Below are 25938 nucleotides of genomic sequence, written 5' to 3'. Positions count from 1 at the left end.
GTAGACTCTGCTTCGATTGGTCAAAGGTTGTGCGTGGTGCTCAGCCATTGGTCGGTTGTCACGGGTTTAAGAGAGTGGGCTCTTTCGGTGGCAGCGGTACCTTGTCAGTCTCTCTTGTAAAAAGGCAGTGCTGCGTGCACTGATATCCCGGCTTTTGTCTCAGGAGCAAAAGACACACGTCGTCTCAAAAATGAAACGAGTTTGGGTCGTAGGAGTTCTCTTTGCACTCTTAGCCTTTGGTGAGTATTGAAAAGATCTGCTGTCTCTTTCCCTTTTTATTTCTCAATATTCCAGCTAACATTAGCAAGTCAGCTAGCGTTAACTTAGTGCTTCTTCTCTGCTCATTATTCACCAGACCCGTCACACATATTTCATTTCTAGCTTCATTTTGGACGTTTTCGTACTTTGAAACGGCGTTGTTAATTGTGCTTCATCACATTTCTTGGGAGGTAATTCGTTATTCCTGCACGCCTTTCTAGAAGTTTCCTCTATTTTCACAATGCGTGTTTAAGCTGCCCGATGCTAGCTAACACAGCCGTGGAAAAAAACCCTCTCTTTTGCATACATGTCAAGCCTTTTTTTTTTGTCCCAGATAAAGCTAGCCTACTACTTAAGGTTATATCGTGTTTGCTTGTTCATTTAATTACGTCTTTGCTCAGTTTTATTCTGATATTTAATTCATTCAATCGTGTTAATTGCCTAAGATTTGTCGAAGTACACTTGAGGTCAATGTTGTGTACCATTTTTAATTCCAACAACTTTTGTCCCTTGGCAGCTGCTGTAAAGGCAGAGGATGAAGTTGACGTCGATGGGACAGTGGAGGAGGATCTTGGAAAAAGCAGAGATGGCTCAAGAACAGATGACGAGGTGGTGCAGAGGTGGGTGTCACTTTTACTAATGTGCCTGTTGAGTGATCTTTGTTTGTCTCTATTTTAAGAGGTCGACTAAACCTTGAGCGAACTGATCAAGGTCAACACGACCAAGCCTATGCACACAAACGTTCATGACAACCCTTCAATGTGCTGAGCTTTTCAAGGTTTGCTCTACCTCCCTTTTATTATGAGCGGGGGAGTCTTTCGTATCCTGGACGCTGATCTCTAGGGAGGAGAAAAAATTTGCATGTTGGGTTGTTGACACCTGTGATTTGATTTGTTGTGCATTTCCCTGACCCCACCTGTTTGTGCTTCTGTGTCTTCCCTTAGAGAGGAGGAGGCTATCCAGCTGGATGGATTGAATGCAGCTCAGATTAAGGAAATCCGAGAAAAGTCCGAGAAACATGTCTTTCAGGCTGAAGTCAACAGAATGATGAAGCTGATCATTAACTCCCTCTACAAAAACAAGGAGGTGAGGAAGTCTAAAAATTATTTTTATCACTTGTATGAGAGACAGCTGTGGTCAGTGCAGATTTGGGGCTGAATCCTGAAATCCCTAAGTGTTAAGTCTTTTTTTTTTTTTTTTGTAAAATTATTGCAATGAAATGACTTCCATAGGAACAATTACTGTAATCATTAAATCAGACACGTTGTAAACTTTTTTTGTGCACATTTATAGGTAATGCAACACATTACAATAGATGCTTCAAATTCAACATTAAGAAAAATATTACATTAATTAGTATTTATTGAAACTGTCACCAACAAAAAAAAGCTTAAAATACACAAAAGGTCAAATTTGCCTTTGCCATATTTGAACTCAAATCATTTTGAATAGATATTTCAGCCTTTGTGTATTTAAATACTATTTAACATTTATCTGCTGTCACTAAACAAACAAACCACCCAACTACTACAACACTTGGTGTTCTTTGAGACCTTGGGGAGGAAAAGAATGAGCTGGTCTGCAGTTTAAATATGAATGTTGGGAACAAGACAGTGTCTGCATCATTCATTTGTTTAAGTTTTCATGTATTATGGTGAACCTCAATTGGCTCGTTTGTCTTACAGACTTCTTTATGACTGGCTCATCTAACAATCTCGTGATTTTTATTTTTGTTTCAGATCTTCCTCAGGGAGCTGATCTCTAACGCCTCCGATGCTCTGGATAAGATCCGCTTGTTGTCCTTGACCAATGAGGAGGCAATGGCATCAAATGAAGAGCTAACTATCAAAATAAAAGTATGTTCATTTACTGCATGTTGCAGTCTTTACTGGTAATGATAACAATTCTTACTCTGCAATAACTCCATTATTCCCCCTCCCCAGTCTGATAAGGAGAAGAACATGCTGCACATCACTGACACTGGTCTTGGAATGACCAAAGAGGATCTGGTGAAGAACTTGGGCACCATCGCCAAGTCTGGCACCAGCGAGTTCCTCAACCAGATGACAGAGATGCAGGCTGAGGACCAGTCCACCTCGGAGCTGATTGGCCAGTTTGGTGTGGGTTTCTACTCGGCTTTCCTCGTTGCTGACAAAGTCATCGTCACGTCTAAACACAACAATGACACCCAGCACATCTGGGAGTCTGACTCTAACCAGTTCTCAGTCATCGAGGACCCCCGCGGGGACACACTGGGAAGAGGAACCACCATCACGTGGGTCTATTTTTACATTCTTATTTAGTTTATTACCTTAAAGTTAAAAATAGCTGTTTTAGTTACTTTTTAAACATGATGAACTACTGCCAGAAAAGTATTGGCTTTGAAAATCAATCCTCCATATCGCTCCTCAGACTGGTCCTGAAAGAGGAGGCCTCAGACTACCTGGAGCTCGAGACCATCAAGAACCTCATCAGGAAGTACTCTCAGTTCATCAACTTCCCCATATACCTCTGGGCCAGCAAGGTGAGTACTTCCAATACTTCTGTCCACACTTGAACACAGTGTAGGGGTATTATGAAACTGACCAGCACTGAAACTAATACATGGCTGTTGCATGATCCCCCCCGACATTCCAGACTGAGACAGTTGAAGAGCCCATTGAGGAGGATGCTGAAGCAACAGAGGAGCCAGAGAAGGAGGCTTCTGATGATGTGGAAGTGGAGGAAGAGGAAGAGGACAAAGACAAGCCAAAGACCAAAAAGGTAGGACCCGATTATTTTCATACTTGGTCATTTAGTCTTGTTGAAAATGAATATATCTAACAAGATTTGTATGTTGTTTGTTGTAGGTTGAAAAGACTGTGTGGGACTGGGAGCTGATGAACGACATCAAGCCAATCTGGCAGAGACCGGCTAAGGAGGTAGAGGAGGACGAGTACACGGCTTTCTACAAGACCTTCTCCAAGGTGAGCACCAAAAACACTACAGCCTTTTTATATTATGTGCCTTCCTCACTCCACAAGTTTAATCTCATCAATTCTAACTATTGTTGCCTTCTCTAAAAGGACACCGACGACCCTCTGGCCCACATCCACTTCATGGCTGAGGGAGAGGTTACCTTCAAGTCCATCCTGTTTGTGCCCACCTCAGCTCCACGCGGCCTGTTCGACGAGTACGGCTCCAAGAAGAATGACTACATCAAGGTGTGCTCCTCAAGCAGTACTCAGTATCCATATCAAGGGATTTTTTTTTGTCTGTAAAGAATGAACTTCAGCTACTCCATCAACCCAGTTTCTAAAATAATGTTTGTTTTCGTCCCAGCTGTTTGTGAGGAGAGTTTTCATCACGGATGACTTCAACGACATGATGCCCAAGTACCTGAACTTCGTCAAGGGAGTGGTGCGTACTTCTTCCAACTACAAAGCAGACGCAGTCCTGATGTTTTAAACCGTTGGATCTTTTGCTCACATGCCTCCTGCACTTTATTTTGCCAGGTTGACTCTGATGATCTTCCCCTGAATGTGTCCAGAGAGACTCTGCAGCAGCACAAACTGCTCAAGGTGAGCTTCACATCTAAAATGTATAAACCACCATCTTAATACCATTGATTTGACATATAATCTGTTAATTCATTATTTCAGTATTAGTTTTTTTTCAGGAAAAACAGGAAAGGGTGCTCTGAAAGTAAAGGAGAGAACAAATTAAAAGCTATATAATAAAGGAAGGGGGGGCTAGGAATAAGGAGTCTTTAGCTTGATGTAAAAAGACAGAGTGACTATATGTGATTCTTCTCTCTCTGTTCAGGTTATCCGCAAGAAGCTGGTGCGTAAGACTTTGGACATGATCAAGAAGATCGCAGAGGAACAGTACAACGACAAGTTCTGGAAGGAATTCGGAACCAACATCAAGCTGGGCGTCATCGAGGATCACTCCAACAGGACCCGTCTGGCCAAGCTGCTCCGCTTCCAGACCTCCAACAGCGAAACCGTCCTGGCCAGCCTGGAGGAGTATGTGGAGCGCATGAAGGAGAAGCAGGACAAGATCTACTTCATGGCTGGAACCAGCAGGAAGGAGGTGAGTGGAAGTTTTCTTTTCCAAAAAAAAAAAACCCAAAAGGTGTGCAGGAATTGACCCCAAACAATCAGAGATTTTGGACTAGTATGTCATTTAAAGCCTGGTGTTGATCATCTGTCCTGTTGCCCCCTGCAGGCTGAGTCTTCCCCCTTCGTTGAGAAGCTGCTGAAGAAGGGCTATGAGGTGATCTACCTGACAGAGCCTGTGGACGAGTACTGCATCCAGGCCCTCCCCGAGTTTGATGGAAAACGCTTCCAGAACGTGGCCAAGGAGGGCATCAAATTTGACGAGACTGACAAGGCAAAGGAGAAGAGGGAGGCTCTGGAGAAGGAGTATGAACCTCTCACCACTTGGCTGAAGGATAAGGCACTGAAGGACAAGGTAGGGGGCTGATTATTATTTTTAAATATACACTTTAAGGTAAACTAGAGCTAGACAGAGGTACAGTTCGCCTGCAGCTGCTAGGTTACGTCTGATCTACAAAGTCATGTTTTTGGACGTGCTTCTGTCTCTCCCATAGATTGAGAAGGCCATCCTCTCTCAGAGGCTCACAAACTCCCCCTGCGCTTTGGTTGCCAGTCAGTACGGCTGGTCAGGAAACATGGAGAGGATCATGAAGGCCCAGGCCTACCAGACAGGAAAAGACATTTCCACTAAGTGAGTCTTGATTGTGTCCTTAAAGCTATATTCCACCTCATTATCACAGTTCTAAAATGCAAATGCAGAACCAGTATCCTGTTTGTTAACATTGTGCACATATGTTAATTTCAATCTCTCCCCCTCTTTAGTTATTATGCAAGTCAGAAGAAAACATTAGAAATCAACCCCAAACATCCTCTCATCAAGCAGATGCTGAACAGAGTCAATGTAAGTCTGACCACACCCACTCCTATATATTTTTACTGTATGTTTTCAATGTCCAACATGGCAGTATATCTAACAATTAAAACTCGGTTATGCAATTGATGATATGTATGATGATTTATCCAGTTGATTGTTTTCAGTGCAGCACTTTTACAATAAAATAAACCAGTTGGTGCAGAAAACAGCTTCAGTTTCTTTTCCTTCTCGTCTTTCAGGGAGACGCTGAGGACCAGACTGCGTCCGATTTGGCTGTGGTTCTGTTTGAGACGGCCACGCTGCGTTCAGGATACCAGCTCGTTGACACCAAGGCTTATGGAGACAGGATAGAGCGCATGCTCCGACTCAGCTTGAACGTAGATCTGGAAGAACAGGCAAGTCGATGTCAGCTGCCACACACACTCCTATTACTTAGGAAACATTTTCAGGGAGTTTTTTTTTTTTTTTAGTTTCACAGATTTATACAGTTTAATGCATTGGAAATAGTTACATTTTTGTTGTTGTTGCAATGTTTTTTGTAAACATTTAAAGCAACTCTACAGCCTTCAAAGACTTTTAAGGGTGTTATTTTAAAAACGATGTGATTGTTTAACAGATTGAAGAAGAGCCGGAGGAGGAGCCGGAGGAGCCAGCAGAGGAGGAGGATGATGATGCTGAAGATAAAGAGGAAGTTATGGATGAGGATGACGATGACGAATCGGTGAATACTCTTTGATATGTTAATGATGTGAATAATCACAGAGTAAAACATTCACATGCTGGAACTCTTTTTTTATTTTAATAACTTTTTTTATTTTCCCCTCACAGACGAAAACAGACAAAGACGAACTGTGAAGCACTGAATGAAGAGCGTGTAACAACGGAGCTGGAAGTGGATTCGAGTCTCATTCCAGCTCCACCGTGGTAGACGTTATCCTGGGTGGGGTCCCTGGGTGGGGTTTTTTAAGGCGCGCATTGTTTGTTTTTTGTTTTTGTTTTTTTTATCACATTCCTCATGACTGTAAATTTGTTAATATTTAACTGACCTGTTCATGGAAAGATGCGATCCTGTCTCTTGATCGAATAAATGTTTCCTGGAGAAAGGATATATGGTGTCTGTTTGGGTATGAAAATACACAACCTACCAAGAGGAAGTTGCTTTGAGTCGGAAGTAGGAACAAGGGGAAGCGGGGGAGCATAAAAATGTGTTGGATGAGAACATCTGGCACTGTTGCGTGAGGGAGAGATGCTGATGGACAGAAAATGTGCAAAAAAAGTTTACAGGCTTAATCAAGATGTCAAAGAGGTAAAATAGTGCAGATGACTATGAAAAGAAAGGGGCGGTTTGAGCATTTTAGCCTTCCCCTAAAGTTTAGTCTCAAGGTGAAGTGGTTTTAGCTTATTCAATATCCTGCACAGTACAAACAGATGTTTCACGCTTCATCGAGGTTAAAACTTTTAATCACTGCCTTCAAATTTCTAGACTACCAAAGTCAAACATTACTTCCTCAAACTACGATAAAGCAATATTTAAAGCTCTCTTATCACTCATACACATTTACTGTGTATAACTCCAAAGGTAGACCCATTCAGTGTGTATTCAATCTGTTAATTATAGACACACTCAACTCACTTACAACAAAAACGACTGGGTGCTGAATCCCAAAAAAATATTTGAACAAGAAAAACGATAAGGACAGCATTTTATATTTTAATTGCTACATGAATGGCATTGAGAAGAAGTCCTGGGGGCTGATTCAGTGAGCCAATACTGCAAAATGTGCGATACCTCTCCTCTTCGTTGCCATATTGCTGGGTTAATCATATTGGAATTTGCAGAGCAAAGACAAGAGGAGAATAATAGAATAATACTACGCTGAGAAGCATAAGGTTAATAAAAAATGTCTACCTCAAGAGCACAGCCATTATCTGCTTTGTTTGTTCCTAGAGAACGGCATTGCCAAGGCTCTTCCTCAGCGTGTGAACAGCGTGAACTGTCAAAATCGATCCGCACCTGATGCCAACCTTAGATGAGAGGAAACAACTTGTGCTGTTTGTTTGTTGATATAAGATTTTAATCTAATTGTAAAGCATAGTTGCCTTGATGTCAGTTGATTGTATACTGCATTACATTCAGGAATCACACACAGAGACACTTGCAAATAGAAATTCTGAGGGATTGAGTGTGTACTTTACTTTTTTTATTTTAATTTTTTTACAGCACCTCCAAATGGAGATATGACATTAAAAGTAGAGAGGATGTCTTCATAACTGTGTTACCTAGCTTGTTGCACTTCAACAGTACTCCTTATTTTATTTGTAAGAAGAGAAGAAAATCAATACTGTGCTCAAAAGAGAGGCAGTTCATCCTGTTGAGTCACTCCACTATTGGCAGAATTTTTCGATGTTGTGATTTATTGTCATTGCTGTTATTTGTCCGACACAGAAAAGAAAAGAAGTACAAGCACAAGTGGAATACAGGAGAGTCAGTCAACATGTTATTTTCTTTTAGGGCAGCACGGTGGTCTTTATAAAGAACTCAGACATCTGTAAGCAGCTCTCTCTTACAGGAGGAACAGAAACTGAACAGGAAATCTGCATCTATATTACAAACACAACGGCCATGTCATTGCTGCATAAACAGAAAGTTATTACTTCGACTTGGAGGTATTTATTAAATCAATAACAGTTTTAGATATAGGAAAAGATTATTTAAATACACAAATGTGAATTTCACGCAGGAAGCCTTAAAAATGTATTCTTATCTTTTCTGTCTCACTTGGTGGCAACTGTGACATCTGATAAGGTTTTAAAGGGCTGATCTCTCTCTCTGTCTGTTGTGGAAACTTGAATGGATTTAATCATCCTAAACCTGTAAGCAGGGCCCATGTTGTTCATGATTTGTAAAGAATCTTAATTATAGAAGACAATCAGATAACTTCAACTTGCTAAATATACTCAGAATTATCCTATTAATCACAGTCAAAGTGACACATCTGAAAGTACTCCTAATAGTACATTCAGCATGTATTATCTCATACAGTAAACCACTGTTCTTTTGTGTGTGTGTGTGTGTGTGTGTGGGGGGTGGGGGGGGGGGGGGGGGCTTGATTAACATGTTCGAAATAAAGACTTCAATCAATCAATATTCACGTTAACCTTTCTAAGCGTCTCTTGAAGAGTTACAGTGTTGACCACTTGTATAACTGTTCAAAGCCATACTCTGTTAAACTCATACATGTTCCACCCAATACACTGCTATTAGTTAGCAGGAAGTTGATAAGGAAGGAGTATCCATTGTTTAATTGAACATTTTATGAGTCACATGAATGATTTACATGAATTCATATTCCACTGGTAAAAAGGAAGTATCATGATGGGATGTTTTTTTTGTTTCAGCAATGCAATAAATGCCATGGCCACTAGATGGCAAAGTCATCCACACCCTAAAATATGAATGGTACATGTCTTGAACAGTCAGAAGTGTGAAGGCAGGCTGCCTGAAACAACCCTCGGTATCCTTTTTTGAATTAGTTTTCTTGTATTTGTCTACAACTTTTTTTGTTTACATGTGATTTTTTTTTTTTGGATTGTGATTGTTTTTCTTTTCATTAATACTACAGTAGAGGCAGCTAAATGTGTGCAGCACTGGAGTCCATTACAATTGTGCTTAATGGCAAAAACATTTAGGTTTGGTATATGGTCTGTTGAGGTATGTAATGGTATGGTGAGGTATAATGAATTTGGTATGGTGATGTATGGTATAGTATGGTGAGGTATGGTTTGTTATCGTTATTCAGCAGCACCACAAACTATCCTTCACCCCACCCGTCATTGACTCTTCAAATATTTTTTAAGCACTGTGTAGCCTCGTTCCCAATTTCAACCTCTGCCAATTCCTGCTTGCAATTAGCTTAAACCACAAACATTCATTTGTTCCTTATTGGATTTGGTAACGAGGATCCAAAGACGTATAACAACCTTGAGGAGTTTAAGAACCTTGTAGTCTCATAAAGCTGTGAGCTCCTATAGTCTGTTAAGAAGCATTCAGCAGGAACAATGTTCAGGATCTACGGTTCAGAGAGCAAATCTGAATCTTGATCTCTACTAACCACTGTCTGTTGTTTCTCTTTCAGTAAGACACCATGATGTGGAGTGTATAGCACACATCCAAATGAAACCCCCCTCTGTGGTCAGCTCGCTGCCTTGAGACTTGAAGAGTGAGGCAGTGTTGGCCTGTGTTCATATGAGTGAGAAAAAAAAAAAGTTGTTCCCTCTTAACAAACACTGACAGATGTGGGCCACAGCAGGGGGAGGGGTCTAGGAACAAACAAAGCAGATAATGGCTGTGCTCTTGAGGTAGACATTTTTTATTAACCTTATGCTTCTCAGCGTAGTATTATTCTATCATTCTCCTCTTGTTTTTGCTCTGCAAATTCTAACAAAGAGGAGAGGTATTGCACATTTTGCCGTATTGGCTCACTGAATCAGCCCCAGGACTTATGCTCAGGCTGTTGCTGTTTTGTAATCAAGGAGTGTTTTTAATCAGTCTTTATTTGAAAGCTGCAAAGTGAAAGTGAAAGCTTGTATTTTGGACGGTTAAAGTGCACGTGTGCTACCCAGAAATTACTTTTTCTTTTACTTTTACCAGGTCCTTATTGTTTCATTCTTCATAAAGTTTGGCAGCATATTGTATCTCATCAAGTGAAATGTTCTGGAAGGTCCCATGTCACTAAAATATACTTAAGATGTATTCTATTAGTTTACTTTATTTAATATTTTGCCCCGCTGAAAAAGAAAGAAAGATCTGTACTGCTGATGCTATCAAAGGGACAGTCATTCTGTATTGAGCCTATGTTCTAAAGCTATTAATGTCATTGTGATGTAGCCTAATTAATAATTGGAATTAATCAAGACTGTTTTTTATGTTTCTCCTTGAACTTGGAGCTTTACATTTGACATCACATTTAACCTTTTAATGAAGCAGCCTATATTGTTTATCCTTATCAGTATCTACTTAGATCATTTGACTTAAAATTTTAATACATTATTATCATTATTAATATTAATATTAATATTATTATTATTATTATTATTATTATTATCATTATCATTATCATTATTATTAGTATTATTATTATTATATCCAATGGCATATGCACGTTTTTCCAAGTAATTTTGTGGGCTTTAAAAAAATAAAAAAATAACCGTCTATAAAAATAGACTGTATCTGACACTAGAATAAGATTGTTAACATTTCGGCCTACTATTGAACAACAGACATAACATGAACATCAGATAGTTCATCTCATGTCTCTCAACGATGTCTGACTGAACCACCGGAGGGTTTCTCTTTCCCATCGCTTATTTTGTGACTGCAGATTCTGCGTTGCTGCTGCTCATACGCAATCCCTGGATAGGTGGTTGCCATGGTTTCCTGGGTCACATGCGTGGGTTTCCTGTAGCCAGAAGCAGCAGAAGATGCTCGGACCAAAAACCCAGAGCCATTTTCATTGAAGAAAAAAGAGAGAGGACCCGCTCACTGACTGCGTGTCCAGTTTCACACACCGGTCTGTTCATTTCGGCTAGAATTTCTTTCTTTTCAGTCTCATCTTTAAACTCGTCGCTAACCGGTTTAGTCCACATTCATAGACTGATAACAGGAATGAGTATAGAAATTCCTGAAGGACTGACGGAGCTGTTACAGAGCTTTACCGTGGAAGTGTTGAGGAATCAGCCAAGGGATTTGCTCGAGTTTGCGTTGCAGTACTTCACCCAGCTGAAGGAAAAAGAGACCAAAGAGGCCTCGTTTGGCAATGACCAAAATTCGGCCCCGAGACTGGGAAAAGCTGTCAATTTCATTGACGAAGCCATGCAGATCGATTCGGAAAACGGAGAGGAGGACGACGACGACGACGAGGAATTCATAGGTAGGCTTATAGATTCACTGTATCTCTAAATGTATTTTGATATATGAGCATGTATCGCTGTGTGAGCACTATATAGGAATAAGGAGCACATTGGGCGCAGTGATGCTCCGGCGCGCCACCTTGCATCCACCATGGATCTGTCATTTTCCAAATATGGTCACCGTGGCTGAATGATGGTCCATGAACGCGTCCTACAGCCTCCATCTGTGCGCATTCATTCTGTGGAGAGGATAGAGTTAAAGAACAGCAGCTGCAGGGACAAGGGTCTGTGTGTTTTTTCATAAAGACCCCGGAGCTCTAGGTCATTTGAATATTTTCGGTTTCAGGTATAGGCTACAGGCCTGACGGGCCTAACCTCATTATCCATGAAAAATATCACAAACCAGTTGAAGGAGGAGAGTCCATTTACTGCACTGTGCTTTCTTAACGGTGGTCAGGATTTACACAATGGCCGGTGCAGTATTGCCACCATGTGCATCAAAAGGCACAGCAACCCAGAGCTCTGACACAGCATCCCAATGAGTGCCAGTCTGCAATGCTTACGAAAGGAGGAGAAAGCTGCTCGCCTATACGCTTACTATTGTAGTATTTTCCAATGGATGTCGTCTGCTAACACTAGCTGGTAGCCTTTTAAATGGATGAGACCTCCCATCTTATGTTTATTTCATAGCCAGCTATTATGTTGGAGCTTGGCACTTTGGCACTATCTTTTTTTCCCCCTCTCATTTAAATTTCATTCAAAGAGAGCTAACTCACTTCAAAGCAGCTGTCCTTATTCAGGCTTCAGCTAAATGAATATGGATCCTTAATGAGCACAGGGGCATGGTGCTGCTACACATGTTCTGTGGATGGAGAAGGCTGTTATCATTCAATATGTAGCCTAGATGAAGACATTTAACATGTTAACACCGAGTATTTTGTTCTTTTGCAGCCCCGGTTATAAACAGATTCATCAGAAGAGCATCAGGTGAGTTCAAATCCTGTCATGTCAAAAGGTGAACACTCAGTGTTGACAGTGTTGTGAGTCTACGCCAGATTCTTTCCCATCTTTCTTTCTTCACTGTCTGCAGCTTATTTGAATGGTGTTGATTTTTTTTGGCGTAAAACCACTTCGTCTGGAGCCTGGTTAATAATGTCAGTGACAGACGTGGGTGGAGAGATCAGACAAGTACTGCTAATAAATCAGACTGTAGCTTCATATGAATAACAGCTGTTTTAGGACTGATATCTGAATGTCTGGCAGTCCGAGTGGAAAATGTGGATAAATATTCAGTGACACTATTTCAGACCTTTTATCACCTCTGATGGGAAAAGTAGGCCTACATCTGCTAAATAGGACAGTGGCAGTAGATAAAAGAAAAGTGTGCTTTCTTTAAGTCGAGATGAGATCACTTATTTATATCAGGGTGTACACTTTATGTTTCATCAACAGGGTTTTTGTCAGTTCAATCATTGTGTTTTTGTAAAATTAAAGTAAAATTCTAAACCCAATCCAAATAAAAGTAAAATTAATAAAAGTGTTACATAACAAGGCTATGTATCTTGTCTTGAAGAAACAGGAAGGACAAAGTGTTGTGCCCATCGCTGCATCTCCCTAAAGCCCCAAACTTCAGACAAAAAAGATTGTTTATTGAAAGATTTATTAGATGAAATGTTGCCAGGCCGTCCCTGGGATTTAGCTTTCGTTGTGGATGAGTGTGTGCTACTCTGTCTTCAAAATGAAACATTATTATTTTGCGTTAAAAAAAAAAAAAGGTTTGAAAGGCTCAGTCTTTACAAAATGGTTTTGGATGTATTTGCTATTGTGAGTGTCCAGTTCATTAAGTTTCGGATCTCCATCATGCAGTGTGCGCTGAAGCGTTCAACCCAGATGAAGATGAGGAGGAAAAAGAGCCATGGGTAAACCGTGTTTTATACCACGAATGATGATATATGAATGTTGAAACTGTTTGAATTGTAGCTCTCAATATGAATCTAAGGTCAACATTATTAACACTGCTGTTGTGTATATTAAAGCTGTGATTCAATTTCGCAGATCACCCACCCAAAAACCGATGAGCAGAGACAGAGACTACAGGAAGCGTGTAGGGACATTCTTCTGTTCAAGAATTTGGATCCAGTGAGTGAATTATTCTTTAAGCGCTCTTTTCTAGTCTTCTTTGTGCTCGGCCATCTCTGAATCACTCAAAGGAGCTTGGTTTTAGGCCAGCAGCTGTTTGCCATAGCTCAGTGCACTTTGCATGATTTTTCATACAGTTATTTTGAAGTATTTGGAACTTCATGCTGATTTCTGCATGGTTGTTCACACATTAACAATTCAAATATTTGACTAATATTTCACAACACCACAGGAACAGATGTCTCAGGTGCTGGATGCCATGTTTGAGAAGTTCTGCACTGAAGGGGAGCACATCATTGATCAAGATGACGATGGGGACAACTTTTATGTTATAGAGAGGTGATCTTTTCTGTCACTTTCCTAAGAATTCCAACTAATTTGTGAATGTGCAGGTTATAGATTATTACACAGATAAAAAAAAAAAGAATCCCTTCAATGAATGTTTCCTGCTGACTAAAATGTTCTATGGTTTTTCCTTCAGCGGGACATTTAATATTTTCGTAATGGTTGATGGCATGGAAAAGCTGGTAGGTTGCTATGACAACAAAGGCAGCTTCGGAGAGCTGGCACTGATGTACAACACCCCCAGGGCTGCCACGATAATCGCCACCTCGCCTGGAGCCCTTTGGTGCATGGTGAGTAAACCATTAAATCCGCGTGTTGGAGCACAGTTGGCTCCATGCTCAGGTTTCTAAAACACACTGTGCTGCCAGTGGTCATGATTTACTGTAAATATATCCAGGGTGTCTGCAGAAGTGTTAATACCTGGTGGCACAGGTGAGATAATGTCCTCTGACAGTGATAGCATTCTGTCAAACCGATTGAATGCAACAACAAAAAAACTGCATATTAAATCCAAGAATGTGCAATGTGATTTTGTAAAATCATATATCATTCATCATATCACAGACAACTTACAAGCCTGTTTGAAAAATCTTTTGTTGCTGACTCAGCATTCAGCTGTCAGATCAGTTCAGACAGACAGTTTTTGCTTGTACTTCTGATGATCTGAGGACTCCGAGTACTATAGATGTTATAAATAATCAAAATGTGACGACTGCTACTGACATAGAAGTCCAGGTGAAAACAATTGCATACCTGAAATTTTACGTGAATGCTTTTTTTGTTTTTTGAAAATCCAGTAAATTCATAAATCATGGCTGAAAAACGATGTAGTGAATCTCCAGTTGCTCCTCTGTCTGTGAGGCAGTTATTGATAACCCAGAGAGGTCCTTAACTGTAGGTAACAGCTTTGTTATGTCATCTGTGTGCAGACCGGGCAGGTTTCGGCTGTATCCCCTGTTGACCTGGGAACTTGTAGTGTGTGTTTGAGTTTGTGAACAAGCAGCCTGTCTTGTCTAACCAACAGACTCCTGTTTAAGGGCCTCTGGGCAAACTCTAGTCTGTAGTGTGAGCTTTAATTGGAGGCAGGTTTAGGACAAGGGCTGTACTAACTACTTCATAACAAGACCAAAGATGTGCTTGCTTTTTGATTCATTGCTTGTTACTTCTTTGGTAGGAAAACATGTTTTTTCTCAGCTGGACGGTTCCTTCAGCTTCTGTTTACATTACAGTAACTACGCATATACCACTGCATGTTGTCATCTAATATGTTGCGGGTTATTATCCGAGTCTTAAATGTATATCATTCTGCTGGAATGACAAACAGCTAAGAGACTTCTAAAGGTTTAAGCAGCAGGATGACATGAGCACATGGGCGCTGCCGCTTGTACTGAAGTATTTGTAAATGTTACATTTTGAAGAACCCTGTCGGCTAAGTTAAGATGCTGTTTACATTGAACCCTGCTACTAAATGTGGTTTTACATTAGATTAGTTATACGGTGTTATATGGTGGGCCCAAGAAGAACTTTGTGTATGTAAAATGTGAATGAGCACTGCCCGCAATGTGCTGCAGACACCGGAGCAAACTTTGCAGGAGAAACTTAATGATGACAACATTTCTAAATCAACTGTAACACTGATTTCTGTATTGCATTTTCTGAAGAAAAAAAAAACCTGTTTGCATTGGCAAAATGTGCTAGCACAAACATGCATACTGACATATCTTTGATTGGCCCATATCAACCCAAAAATATAAGTGAACAGATAGACTTCTATGTCTGTGTAGGTTCTCAGTCATCCAGGTGATGGTACATTCGAAGCTTGATCCAAAGGCAACTGGACTTGGTTGAAGATCTTGCAGATGTTTCACCTCTCCTCTGAAAGGCTTCTTCAGTTCTAAACTTACTAGTGGACGGAGCAAGAAGTGTAAGCCACTGTGGAGAGGCCTCTAAACAGACTCTTTAACTTTGTGTTACAGGATCGTCTGACATTCAGGAGGATCATTGTGAAGAACAATGCCAAGAAGAGGAGGCTGTATGAGGCGTTCATTGAAACACTACCACTGCTTATGTCATTAGAGGTGAATATTAGATTTGTCCTCCAGCCCTATAAAGTCTGCATTTACAATAAAACATTGTAAAACAAATGTCCTTTCATTCACAGCTGTCAGAGAGAATGAAGGTAGTAGACGTATTATCTACCAAGGCGTATTGTGATGCACAGCAAATCATTGCTCAGGTGATTCATCTTTTTTTATTTGACCTCTTTTTGAATTGGTCTCTTTGATTTTCAACAACAGTGAGGCCATTTCAAACACTCACATTAAATGATTGCTTTATATTACAGGGTGATTTAGCAGATTGCTTCTACATTGTCGAGTCCGGCCAGGTTAGAATCACCATGAGAAGAAGCAGGGTATGTTCATTGTCATGTGTTAAAAAAAACAACTTCCAACTTGTTGTTTATAATGTGTTACTCTAGCATCTTGTATGTCTTAAAGTGTTTTTTTTTTTTTTTTACCAGACGAAAAAAGACCAGGAGGAGGAGGAGGAGGTGGACATCGCCACATGCTCTAGGGGCCAGTATTTTGGGGAGTTGGCGCTCGTCACGAACAAACCAAGAGCTGCATCTGCCTATGCTGTGGGGAGCGTCAAATGCCTCGGTACATTTTGTGAAATGATTCATCTTTCATATATTTGCTCTAAAAACACATTATTTTCATATAACTCTCTTAAAGTCTTCTTTAGTATGTCTGACTCTTTTTGTTCTCATGTCAGTCTTGGACGTTAAAGCCTTCGAGAGGTTGCTGGGCCCCTGCATGGACATCATGAAGAGAAACATAGCTAACTATGAGGAGCAGCTGGTCACCTTGTTTGGAAGTAGCACTGAGATCGAGCAACAAAGTGCATGAGAAGACTCCAATGGACCATGAATTGAATGGATGAAAACAAATTTTATCAATATCATTTTCTTACAAGAAATGTGAATATTCACCACAACATTTGTGTGTCAGATAAATAAGTCCGATCCACCATTATGAGACAAAGGTTTATTATAGGAGAGTTTGCCACTGAGTGAGGAAGCCAAGAGTTGCTTAAAGCTTGTTTAAATTAGAGTTATCACAACTAAAACCTTAAAAATGTAACTGTACATTCACTCTTCATCGTCATATATAATATTTGTCAGTTGAACACTTTTTTACTCTCACGTTTTTCTCTGCTGTGTTATAGTTATACCTACAGTATTATATCATTTGTACATTTCTAAACATTGTCTGCCAAAATCAGATGCCAAAGCTAATTTCCTACAGGATAGTTGTGAGCAAAGATGTCACCTTCTCTTCTCAGTTTCTGGCATGATCACCAACTCCTGCAGAAAAAGAAGCACTGGCACATTGATACAAAGCCCCAATGTGAGAAAGTGTAGACAATTTGCAAAGAAAGGCCTCTGGATTCTGTTTTTGAAAAAAAGCATCTTTTACATTTTGATCTCATCGGAATGTAGACTTGGCAGTACTCGAGCACTTTTGCTGAATACTTTTTTGTCTGTCATAAGATTTGAACTGATGGACACATGTTCATACACTGTATATCATTGTTGGTCAGTGTTTGTGGCTGTTAGCCGTATACTATGCCTTTGCAAAAAAGAAAAAAAAAGAAAAAAAAAGAAGAAAAAACTCAGAACAGACTTCAGAAAGATAGCTGATAGTTTTGTAAGACTATACAACATATTGCTGTACAATATGAGTATTAACTGTTATTATATAGGCCCACTTATAATTTCATAAGTTGCCCCATAGATTGTTGTCTTTATTGGCAATGTCTTGAGACATTTGCTTTCCCTGTGTTTGAATGTAAAATTTCAGTCATTCTGTTTTTGTGTCAGTGAAACATAAATGATGATTATGACATCCATTATTGCTGCCTACCTCTGCCAACAACATTTACTGTTTGGAAACACGTATTCTGTTGTTCCCTCGCAACAGTGGTCAAAAGTGGGCCTTCTCTGCTCCCTTCTTCTCTCTCTGTTTAAAATTAATAATGAAGTATTCTGTATTTCTGTAAGCTGGATAGAGCTGTTGTTTGAAAATTAATATTCTGAATTTACCCCCCCCCCCCCTTCCTGCAAATATCACCGGTAACTTTTGAAGGCAACACATAAAGCTGGCTGGAAGAACTGTATGTTTCATTTTTCATGTCAATAAAGAGCCTTTTTGTATTTTCGTGTTACATTATTATTACTTACAACACAGGGTCGGCAAACTTTAAGAGATTTCCATTCAACATTTAGTCACTCATTCATTCTTTTCTTGTGTATTGTCATGCAATTGCTAATTACGTTTTAATTTGAAGTGAAAGCAAAGATTAAATAACAAGGGGGAGGGAAATCATCTCGAAAGTAATATGGGTAAATTGTTCTCGCTGTAGTTGCAACATTGCGGATGAAAAATACCCATGTATTGTTCCTGTTATTGCCAATCAGCTGTTACTGGGTAGTAACAGGCATGTACTTTCATCCAATGATACGATAATCAACAAAACATGTCCCGCCTTCGTTGTTTTTCTCAGCAGTATGAACCAATGCAATGCCAGGATTCTTGTTTTTGACGTTATTTCCAGCCAATGGGAGGCTTTCTCGCGAACGATTCATTCCCACCCCTCGAGTGAATGCCAGAGAGTTTCTTGATGGCGACAGGGTTTGGTAAGTGGGAAGTGAACTACTTTTTTTCGAATTAATAATTACTTACAACTAGATTTAAATTTGAGCATTTTGTGTGCCGCGACTTCGCGCGTCAAACCTGTTGTTTTAAAGGGGTTGTCATCCGTTAAATCGACGTCAAACGACATTTTGCTCGACAGTGTTTTTTTTCCACTGCGAGGCTTGTTGTTTTGATGATATCCAATCCATCCAACTTGAGTTTTTCCTCGTATCAAAACTAGTCATTCATGTCGTAAAATCTGCACCTTTTAGCGTAAAGATATCGTCTAGTGTGTTCTGGTTGTTTTCGTGTCATTCATTTTAAACGGAGCAGAGAGGTTGCGTCATGCCTCAACTTGTTGACATTCTTTTGTTTACAGTGTTAGACCCGACAGCCGCTGGGTTGAACTGAAGACACTGCTGCTGCTTTTGAGTCGTGGGAGAATAGCAGGCCTGCTGTCTGAGTTGTCTTTTTTTTTTTTTTTTTTTTACTTTTGTAACGTTTTATAACAGTTTGTTAATTTCCGTGTTTGCGGAGTCAAAGCAGCGGGGTCGTGTTGTTGAACTTGAGGAACACTGCCAGAACACTTAGCCTACCTTTATTCCTTCTTTGTTGTGTATTTAATTCATACGGTTTTTAGAGCATTGTTATGCAGGTTCTACATTTTTTTTTTTTTTACTTTGCGTGTCACTAGGTTACTTTCAAACGAGCCAAACACATTTCACCCTGTCCACATCTTTCATCCTTTTTTTCCCAGTTCATTGTACGAACCGTCATACGTCACTTTTCTTCACGAATTTCTTTTATTTGACACTTTTGCTACGCAGTTATGAATGAATGAGCACTGGTACGCATGCGCCAAATCCTTTTAAGTTTATAAACAAGGCCTCCACGCAGCTGGTCACATGACTTGTCTCTGGGGTGTACTGTGTCGATTCAGAGACAAAGGATTCCCGACAGACTGCCATCCTTTTCCTTTATATTTATGCTTAACATGGAATGTCACGTCAATGACATCTTACCTCTTGGGGAAGTGTTGATTTACTGTCATCTGAAGTCAGACTGTGTATTATGTTAATGCCTTTAACTGCATGGATCATTCATTGTCTTAATGAAACAAAACTGCATCCTCAGCCACCCAGTCTTAAATTTAGAGTAAACAAGAGTAAATTTCCATGAAGAATGAGTAGTTACTGTGTTAAACTGATAGATCATTTGTAGAAAGAATTATGCAACAATTCCTTTTTGTTTGTGAAATCTCTTTATATAGAATTTTTTTTTGGCACAAACCAGATGGTGATGCAGGATAAGAAGATGGAATCTGAGTGAGTTGACCTGCAGTCAGTCAAAAAAGAAAAAGAAAGGAAGAAACAGCAGAACATTGTCAGAATGGATGAATCCTTTGATCCACTTAAGTGTAATGAGGACCTGCCTTCGTCCCCTGGGTGCAACATGGATTATGGTAAAATCCTAAATCTTAAAGAAAGCACATTCTGCATGAAAGCAAATAAAGATTTACCATATATATGTTTATGAAAATAATTTTCTACCTCTCCCAAGATGACCTGCCAGAGTTGCAGGAGGTGGAAGAAGACCAGAGGTCTCCAGGGTTATTTCAGGTGGCAGCCGGGGTGTCTCACCAGGAGCTCAGCTGCTCCCCCCGCACCAACTGGCTCACTGAGCTGGCCAACATTGCCACCAGTCCTCAGAGCCCTCTGCTGAAGAACGCCCCACACAAAAGGTTTGTACCAAAATAAGCCAGAATGAAAGTCGTCTTAGTATTAAGTATGCATATACATTTGACACATGTAAAAAAAATACATCCCTACAATGATCCATGACTTAATAACATCACATCAAAATAAAACTATGTCCTCATCTCTAACATGTGCATTTATTCTGAAATCCCTGCTCACCAGTTGGGGTTAGTCTAGTCTACTTAACACCCTGCTCGTTCTGACCACACTGATAACATATGGGCTAATATAATTGAATGTGTTATTGTGACACACGTTCATTAGAATATAATTTTTTCCCCAGATCTTCTCCAGTCCACATCTTTGGCAACAGTAACAGTTTACATTCCTATGCTCGGCCCCCATTAGCCAGTAGTGCACCCAACCCGTCCCGGGGCTACCTCAGGGAGCGCAGGCGTGTCAGGGTAACCCTTTCTCTTACAGTATCTGTCTCTGAAAACCTAACAATCCTTCATTATTCACTTGTAATTTCTGTATGAATAGCAGTGTGTTAAGTGATTTTAATATACTGATTTTAATTTATTTTCTTATTATGAATGCAGGCCAGCAGTGAATCCGAGTCTGGAGTTTTCTCGATGTCCTCATCTTTTTCTGATGATGAAGATATGGCCTGGTCTCACTCTTGGCCATCCACAGCCTGGCATGGCTTCCTCAAAGGTGCCTACATAATGTTTAAAACCACCAGTGAACGCACACACGACAGCTAACCCTGAGCTTTTCTTAGAACTTCTTCAAATAAGAAAATGGTCTTGAGATTTTCATCCCATAGTTTGAAAAATCAAGATCTACTGTTAAGCAGTTTGTGTCAATCTAAACTCCCCTTTAAAAAAACATTTAAAAAAAAATATGTTATTCAAACCAGTTATGTTAAAATTAGAAATATTTATTTTACTTTATAAACTGTAAATAAATATTTATAATATCACTCAAATTAAGCTGAGTTGACAAGCATTCAGAGCCTCACTAGTACCAGGTCTAATACCAGGATCTCCTGTGACAATGTAGAGATGCAAACAAACTAGTTTTGAGCTCCCTTCCATAAAAGAGCAACACCTCCCTCTGCACAATATGAGAATGTGTCATTGATCATAGCAGTGTAGCAGTCTCATCAGGACAAAAAAAAATCTCCCTTTGCCAGGATGAGCATAATTCACATTTGTAGAAATTCTGACCTCATGTGTCCAAACAGCTGAACTGCAGCCATTTTATTTTTGAATTCATACCAACTGCTAATTCATCCATTGTGTCTCACTGTTGTGTTTATATTCAGGAACCCGCCTGCGCTTCCACAGAGGACCTAACGTGGAGTGGCAAGATGCAGATGAACTCAGAGACTCTGATGAAGACTCAGATGATGAAACCATGATGCCGTCCTCCTCCTCTCTGAAGGTATGCTACATATACTGAGCTTAGAATGTTTTTTAATAGTTATACTTTGAAATGCTCACCAGGTGAATACAACTTGTGTTTAGTGTTGCTGCTAAGTTCATGACCGGATTTTGCAAACCTTGCATCCTTTAAACTTTGAAGAGGTGGTCTCATTTAGCATCGCAGATATCAATTGTTCAGACAACGAGAGACCAAGTTGTTTTTACATCAATTTCTCTTTTTTCTATTTTTCTTCCCACCGTTGAGTACAGAAACCTGTCAATAGCCATTTCCACATATGCACTCCTGAAAAGTTAAACAATTTCAGGCAGACTGCCCCTCCAATCTTTCTGAGTTGCTTGTTCACACATGCACCTCACAGCCGGTGAATATCCCTGTTGGGCGAGAGGGGGGGTTGTGTCATGAGGCAAGACATTACCCACAAAGAACAAGATGGAAGGCAAGAAAGTCTGAGGCTGTCATCAGATTTTTTGACTTTTTCTCAACGCTATGTTTTATTTCGACACATTCACAATATCATCCAAAGAGCTGAGAAGAACATACTGGCCAACATAAATATAATGAGGCACTTTTGTTACGTGTATGGCGATTGCACCAGTCTCATTCATACAGTCTTTGGTGTGAACGTCACCACTCCCTCCCGCATGCTCGCAGTGAATTTTCCTGACTACTCCTGTAATTGTCTCTTGCTTCCCTTACAGAGATACGGCTCAGAGGGGCTGAAGTTGGTGAACCATGAGGAGACTGTATCTTTTGGCCAGGTAGTTCTTAAACTGACCTTTGACCCAGGCTCACCTGATGAAGGCCTTTTATCAGCCGAATGCCGACTGGATCACCCGTTTTTTGTAAAAAATAAAGGTAATATTTACCATATGTTTTGTTCTGTCACAAAAAGATGAATATCAGCTTTCTTTAAGAGACGCAAAAAAAAAACAGATTTAAAGGCAATATGTGACATTAGCCTTTGCCAACAGAAGCTAAACAATGTTTTTTTATTTTATTTTAATAGACAGGTTTATGATCATAATAATCAGTAACTCACCATCTGTGTTTCTCAGGGTGGTCTTCCTTTTATCCGAGCCTTACTGTGGTGCATCATGGGATCCCATGCTATGAGATGCAATTGGGCGATGTGTGTCTGCCACCAAACCACCCCGATGCCATTAACTGCGATGACTCTGTTGTCTTTGACACCTTCAGAAGGTACACATTTGTTGGATATTGCTTTAGGTAATAAGGTGACCAGTACTTTTGAAATAACGGATCAAATGATAACTTGATGAGGTGTCAATATGTAAGGGATCGTCGTATTAATGAACATGAATAGAATTATCAACTGAATCTGCAGCTTTCAAATACAAGCTCTCTGTTTAACCGTCTGACCCAAAACTAATCTGATGTGTTTTACTATCACCACTTTCATAGAGTTTTTTCAGCTACAGCAGCTAGCTATTCTTAGATATGAACAAACAAATCACTAAACCCTCTGTACACTACCTGCTTAGCAAAGAATACCAGATATTTCCCTCAGGATGAGAAGCAGCCAAATCTGAGAAAAGAGAAGCTTTGAGGAGAGTTAATTTTGGACTTGTGAAACACAGTGAAATTTGGTATATAAGAATACCTATTTCTTGATTTAAAAGCGAGTGTGACCAATATACCAACCATAGCACACACACCATGTAAACATGAAACAGAAAAGTTGATCTTACCATTGACGTCGTCTCGTCCTTTGTTTCTCCTGTAGTTACGACTTCACCCCACTAGATTCCTCAGCCGTGTATGTTCTCAGCAGCATGGCTCGTCAGCGCAGGACGTCCCTTTCTAGTGGGGGGGCTGTCAGTCCGGACTGTGATAAACTCGAGCGCTCCTGCTCTCCACAATCCTCCACAAACAAATCACACAGGAGCAACACCTCAGGGACAGCAATTGCTGCCACACCCACAAAATGCAAGCGGCCAATGAATGCCTTTATGCTCTTTGCCAAGAAGTACAGAGTGGAGTACACACAGATGTATCCTGGGAAGGACAACAGGTATGAAAAAGTCTGTGAGATCTGGTTCTCTCATTCAAACTAGCATGTTTGTAGTTCCTTTTTTAGGAATTAATTTTTTAACCACTTTGTTCAATCAAATGACGCCACACTCCTCCCTGAAAGAGTGTGGGTAGTTGTTATAGTGAGCTCAGAGATCATATACAGTGAGAAGGATGTTACAGTTTGTACTCTAGATGAGTAATTCCAAACACTCAGCATAGTTCTTTGCATTTTTGTTTGACCAAAGGCAACTTTGGACCGGTAGGATCACAATAAACCAGAAACATAGGCCTGACTTAGTCCATGAGCTTAGCTTTATTTGAAGTAAAGAAGAGAGAGTGGGAAGTGTTCTTTACTGAACCTCTACAGCACAGTGATCTTTCTTACTCATATCATGTTGGTACATAAATCTACAGATTAAAAACATGACATTATACCTGAACCTATTAAGTCAACACAGAAAGAATGCCTCATGAACCTCTGAGCCCCTAAAAGTCATCCAAAACTAAATCAGTCAAAAGAATGATGTTTACATAGGTTATATACTGGTAAATAATACCAGTTCTAATATCTGGATCAGCTGTGAACACATGGTAACACAATAAAATGAGTAATGATGATTCCACCTTTAAGACCCATTGTTAAAAGTTGAATTGTAATAGATCTTCAAGCCAGATTTTGACCTACTTATCGATAGTAGACAAACAAGATAGTGGTTTTTATTGTCCTATTTTCCTTTCAGTTGGCTTACCATGTGAGTAAATGTAGTGTAGATGTTTTATCAAGCTCTGCTGTATAAAGAACAGTCAGTGCAGTTGTATTATCTTGGACCATTACACTTAAATTTATTAGTACTGACCTTAATTCTTTATTTAAAGCCACAGGTCCCATCTTTTCCTCCAAGGTTGCTGCCCTGCCTTTATGGCAACATTTAATTAACAATAATTTAAAAGATAAGCATTTCGTTTTCTGTGGCAAGGAAAGGAAGTAGTAGAAACAAACAGCTAGGCCGACATAATAAAGACATTAATGCTGAACAGGTCAGGTCCTTGATCTTCTGTCTGTATCTTTACACTGCAGAGCCATCAGCGTCATCCTTGGTGACAAGTGGAAGAAGATGAAGAGTGAGGAGAGGAGGATGTACACCATGGAGGCCAAGGCTCTGGCTGAGGAGCAGAAGAGACTCAACCCGGACTGCTGGAAACGTAAAAGAACCAACTCAGTACGTACCTCACATCCATTATACGTACATATGGAACACACAGTGTGTCCACCCAGTCTTTAGTTTCAAACTTGTATCCCAACAGCTTGTGTTGTCTTTTAACAGGGTTCACAGCAGACCTAGATAATCCCCCACATCCCCAGCTGTTGGTGTTTTGGCATGGTGAGGTGCCGGACAGAGTCTGATGGACCGCTTGATGCCTCTTTGCTCTTCTGTATTTTCAAGACTCGACTGTGATGCTGAATTCACTCGGTTTTTTTTTTTTTTGTAACCTTGAAACGATATTAGAGGGAAAACAAACAGATTTATGACCTATAAACAAACAATGTAATCTAGTCACTAACAATGCATATATTTTCTTATATCTTTTATGTCAAAGATGTCTTATTCCCCTGAAATAAGAAAGAACCTTGTCAGTTATTTCAGGTGATTTCCTATTCATGGCTGGAGAATGAGAGCCTGTGGTGCTATGCTCTAGTGCAGATGGAGCAGTTAACAGCGAGTGTGTATTTATAATTGTACAAAGGGGAATTTAAGAACCTTATCACATCAGCTTATATATATAGTCTATTTGTAACATTCAATATATTGCACAGATTGGTACCCTTTTCATACATTTTTAATACAGTATATATTCTGCAGATGAACTATGGCTAAAGGTTTAAGATCCTGCCAAGTCTTTACAGCGATGTCCACCAACCACCAGGCCATATGATGATAGGGCTCAAGCATGTGGTGGTGGGTTTACACTCAGTCACAAATCACTTCAGGCCTTCACTGTAAGTGTTTGTTTCTTATGCACTTTATATAAATATGTAATCTAATCCTATACAGCCATTGTATACTGGTGGAAACCATTTGTATAATACTGCTAGTAGCTTGATAGTTATCTGTTGAACACAATCATGGCCCAGTAGCCATGTTCTGCTTTCAGGTTGCCACTGAATTTGTAGTGCTTTGTTCATAATGTACAGGTTTCACAGCCCCAACAACCTCTTGCACAAAATATCCTTGTATCATATTATAAATAATTTTTTAAACCTGCTTCTTTTCCAATTGTTTTTTTTTTGTTGCATAAACTGTAATTACAACCCGTGGGGGTGCTCGGCTTTGTGTTTGAACACTAAGCTCCTTTGTTTTGAACACATCTCATCTTCCTCCTGTGAACGAGTGCATGTCCATGAACGACGTGCTGAACCAGGCACATTTTACTCTCAAGCTTTCAAGAGCTCTCGGATGTCCACTGATCTAAAACGTCCAACTGGTAAAGCC

General features: G+C 40.0%; 2 protein-coding genes across 2 annotated transcripts; both read left to right on the top strand.

Moving 5' to 3' along the window:
* The first annotated feature begins 81 nt into the window (after nt 1-81).
* Nucleotides 82-17782, top strand: hsp90b1 (heat shock protein 90, beta (grp94), member 1). The gene is made up of 28 exons (XM_061035701.1): nt 82-239; nt 776-878; nt 1203-1344; nt 1998-2114; nt 2202-2533; nt 2671-2782; nt 2896-3021; nt 3108-3224; nt 3324-3461; nt 3580-3657; nt 3753-3818; nt 4063-4332; nt 4468-4713; nt 4853-4989; nt 5121-5199; nt 5412-5571; nt 5829-5889; nt 10795-11102; nt 12034-12069; nt 12949-13001; nt 13138-13221; nt 13454-13560; nt 13703-13856; nt 15543-15644; nt 15728-15802; nt 15911-15979; nt 16088-16226; nt 16342-17782. Exons 1-28 carry the CDS (start codon nt 191-193, stop codon nt 16473-16475), a joined length of 3594 nt encoding a protein of 1197 aa, XP_060891684.1. The 5' UTR covers nt 82-190; the 3' UTR covers nt 16476-17782.
* Nucleotides 17783-18140: 358 nt separating this feature from the next.
* hbp1 (HMG-box transcription factor 1) lies at nt 18141-25710 on the top strand. The gene is made up of 11 exons (XM_061035700.1): nt 18141-18265; nt 19557-19725; nt 19824-20004; nt 20304-20424; nt 20563-20677; nt 21291-21409; nt 22111-22267; nt 22468-22612; nt 23157-23444; nt 24525-24666; nt 24772-25710. Exons 2-11 carry the CDS (start codon nt 19653-19655, stop codon nt 24787-24789), a joined length of 1359 nt encoding a protein of 452 aa, XP_060891683.1. The 5' UTR covers nt 18141-18265; nt 19557-19652; the 3' UTR covers nt 24790-25710.
* Nucleotides 25711-25938: the final 228 nt, after the last annotated feature.

The sequence above is a fragment of the Labrus mixtus genome, chromosome 4 (assembly GCF_963584025.1).
Source record: "Labrus mixtus chromosome 4, fLabMix1.1, whole genome shotgun sequence".
Taxonomy (NCBI): Eukaryota; Metazoa; Chordata; class Actinopteri; order Labriformes; family Labridae; genus Labrus; species Labrus mixtus.
This window is presented reverse-complemented; position numbering and strand designations above follow the sequence as displayed.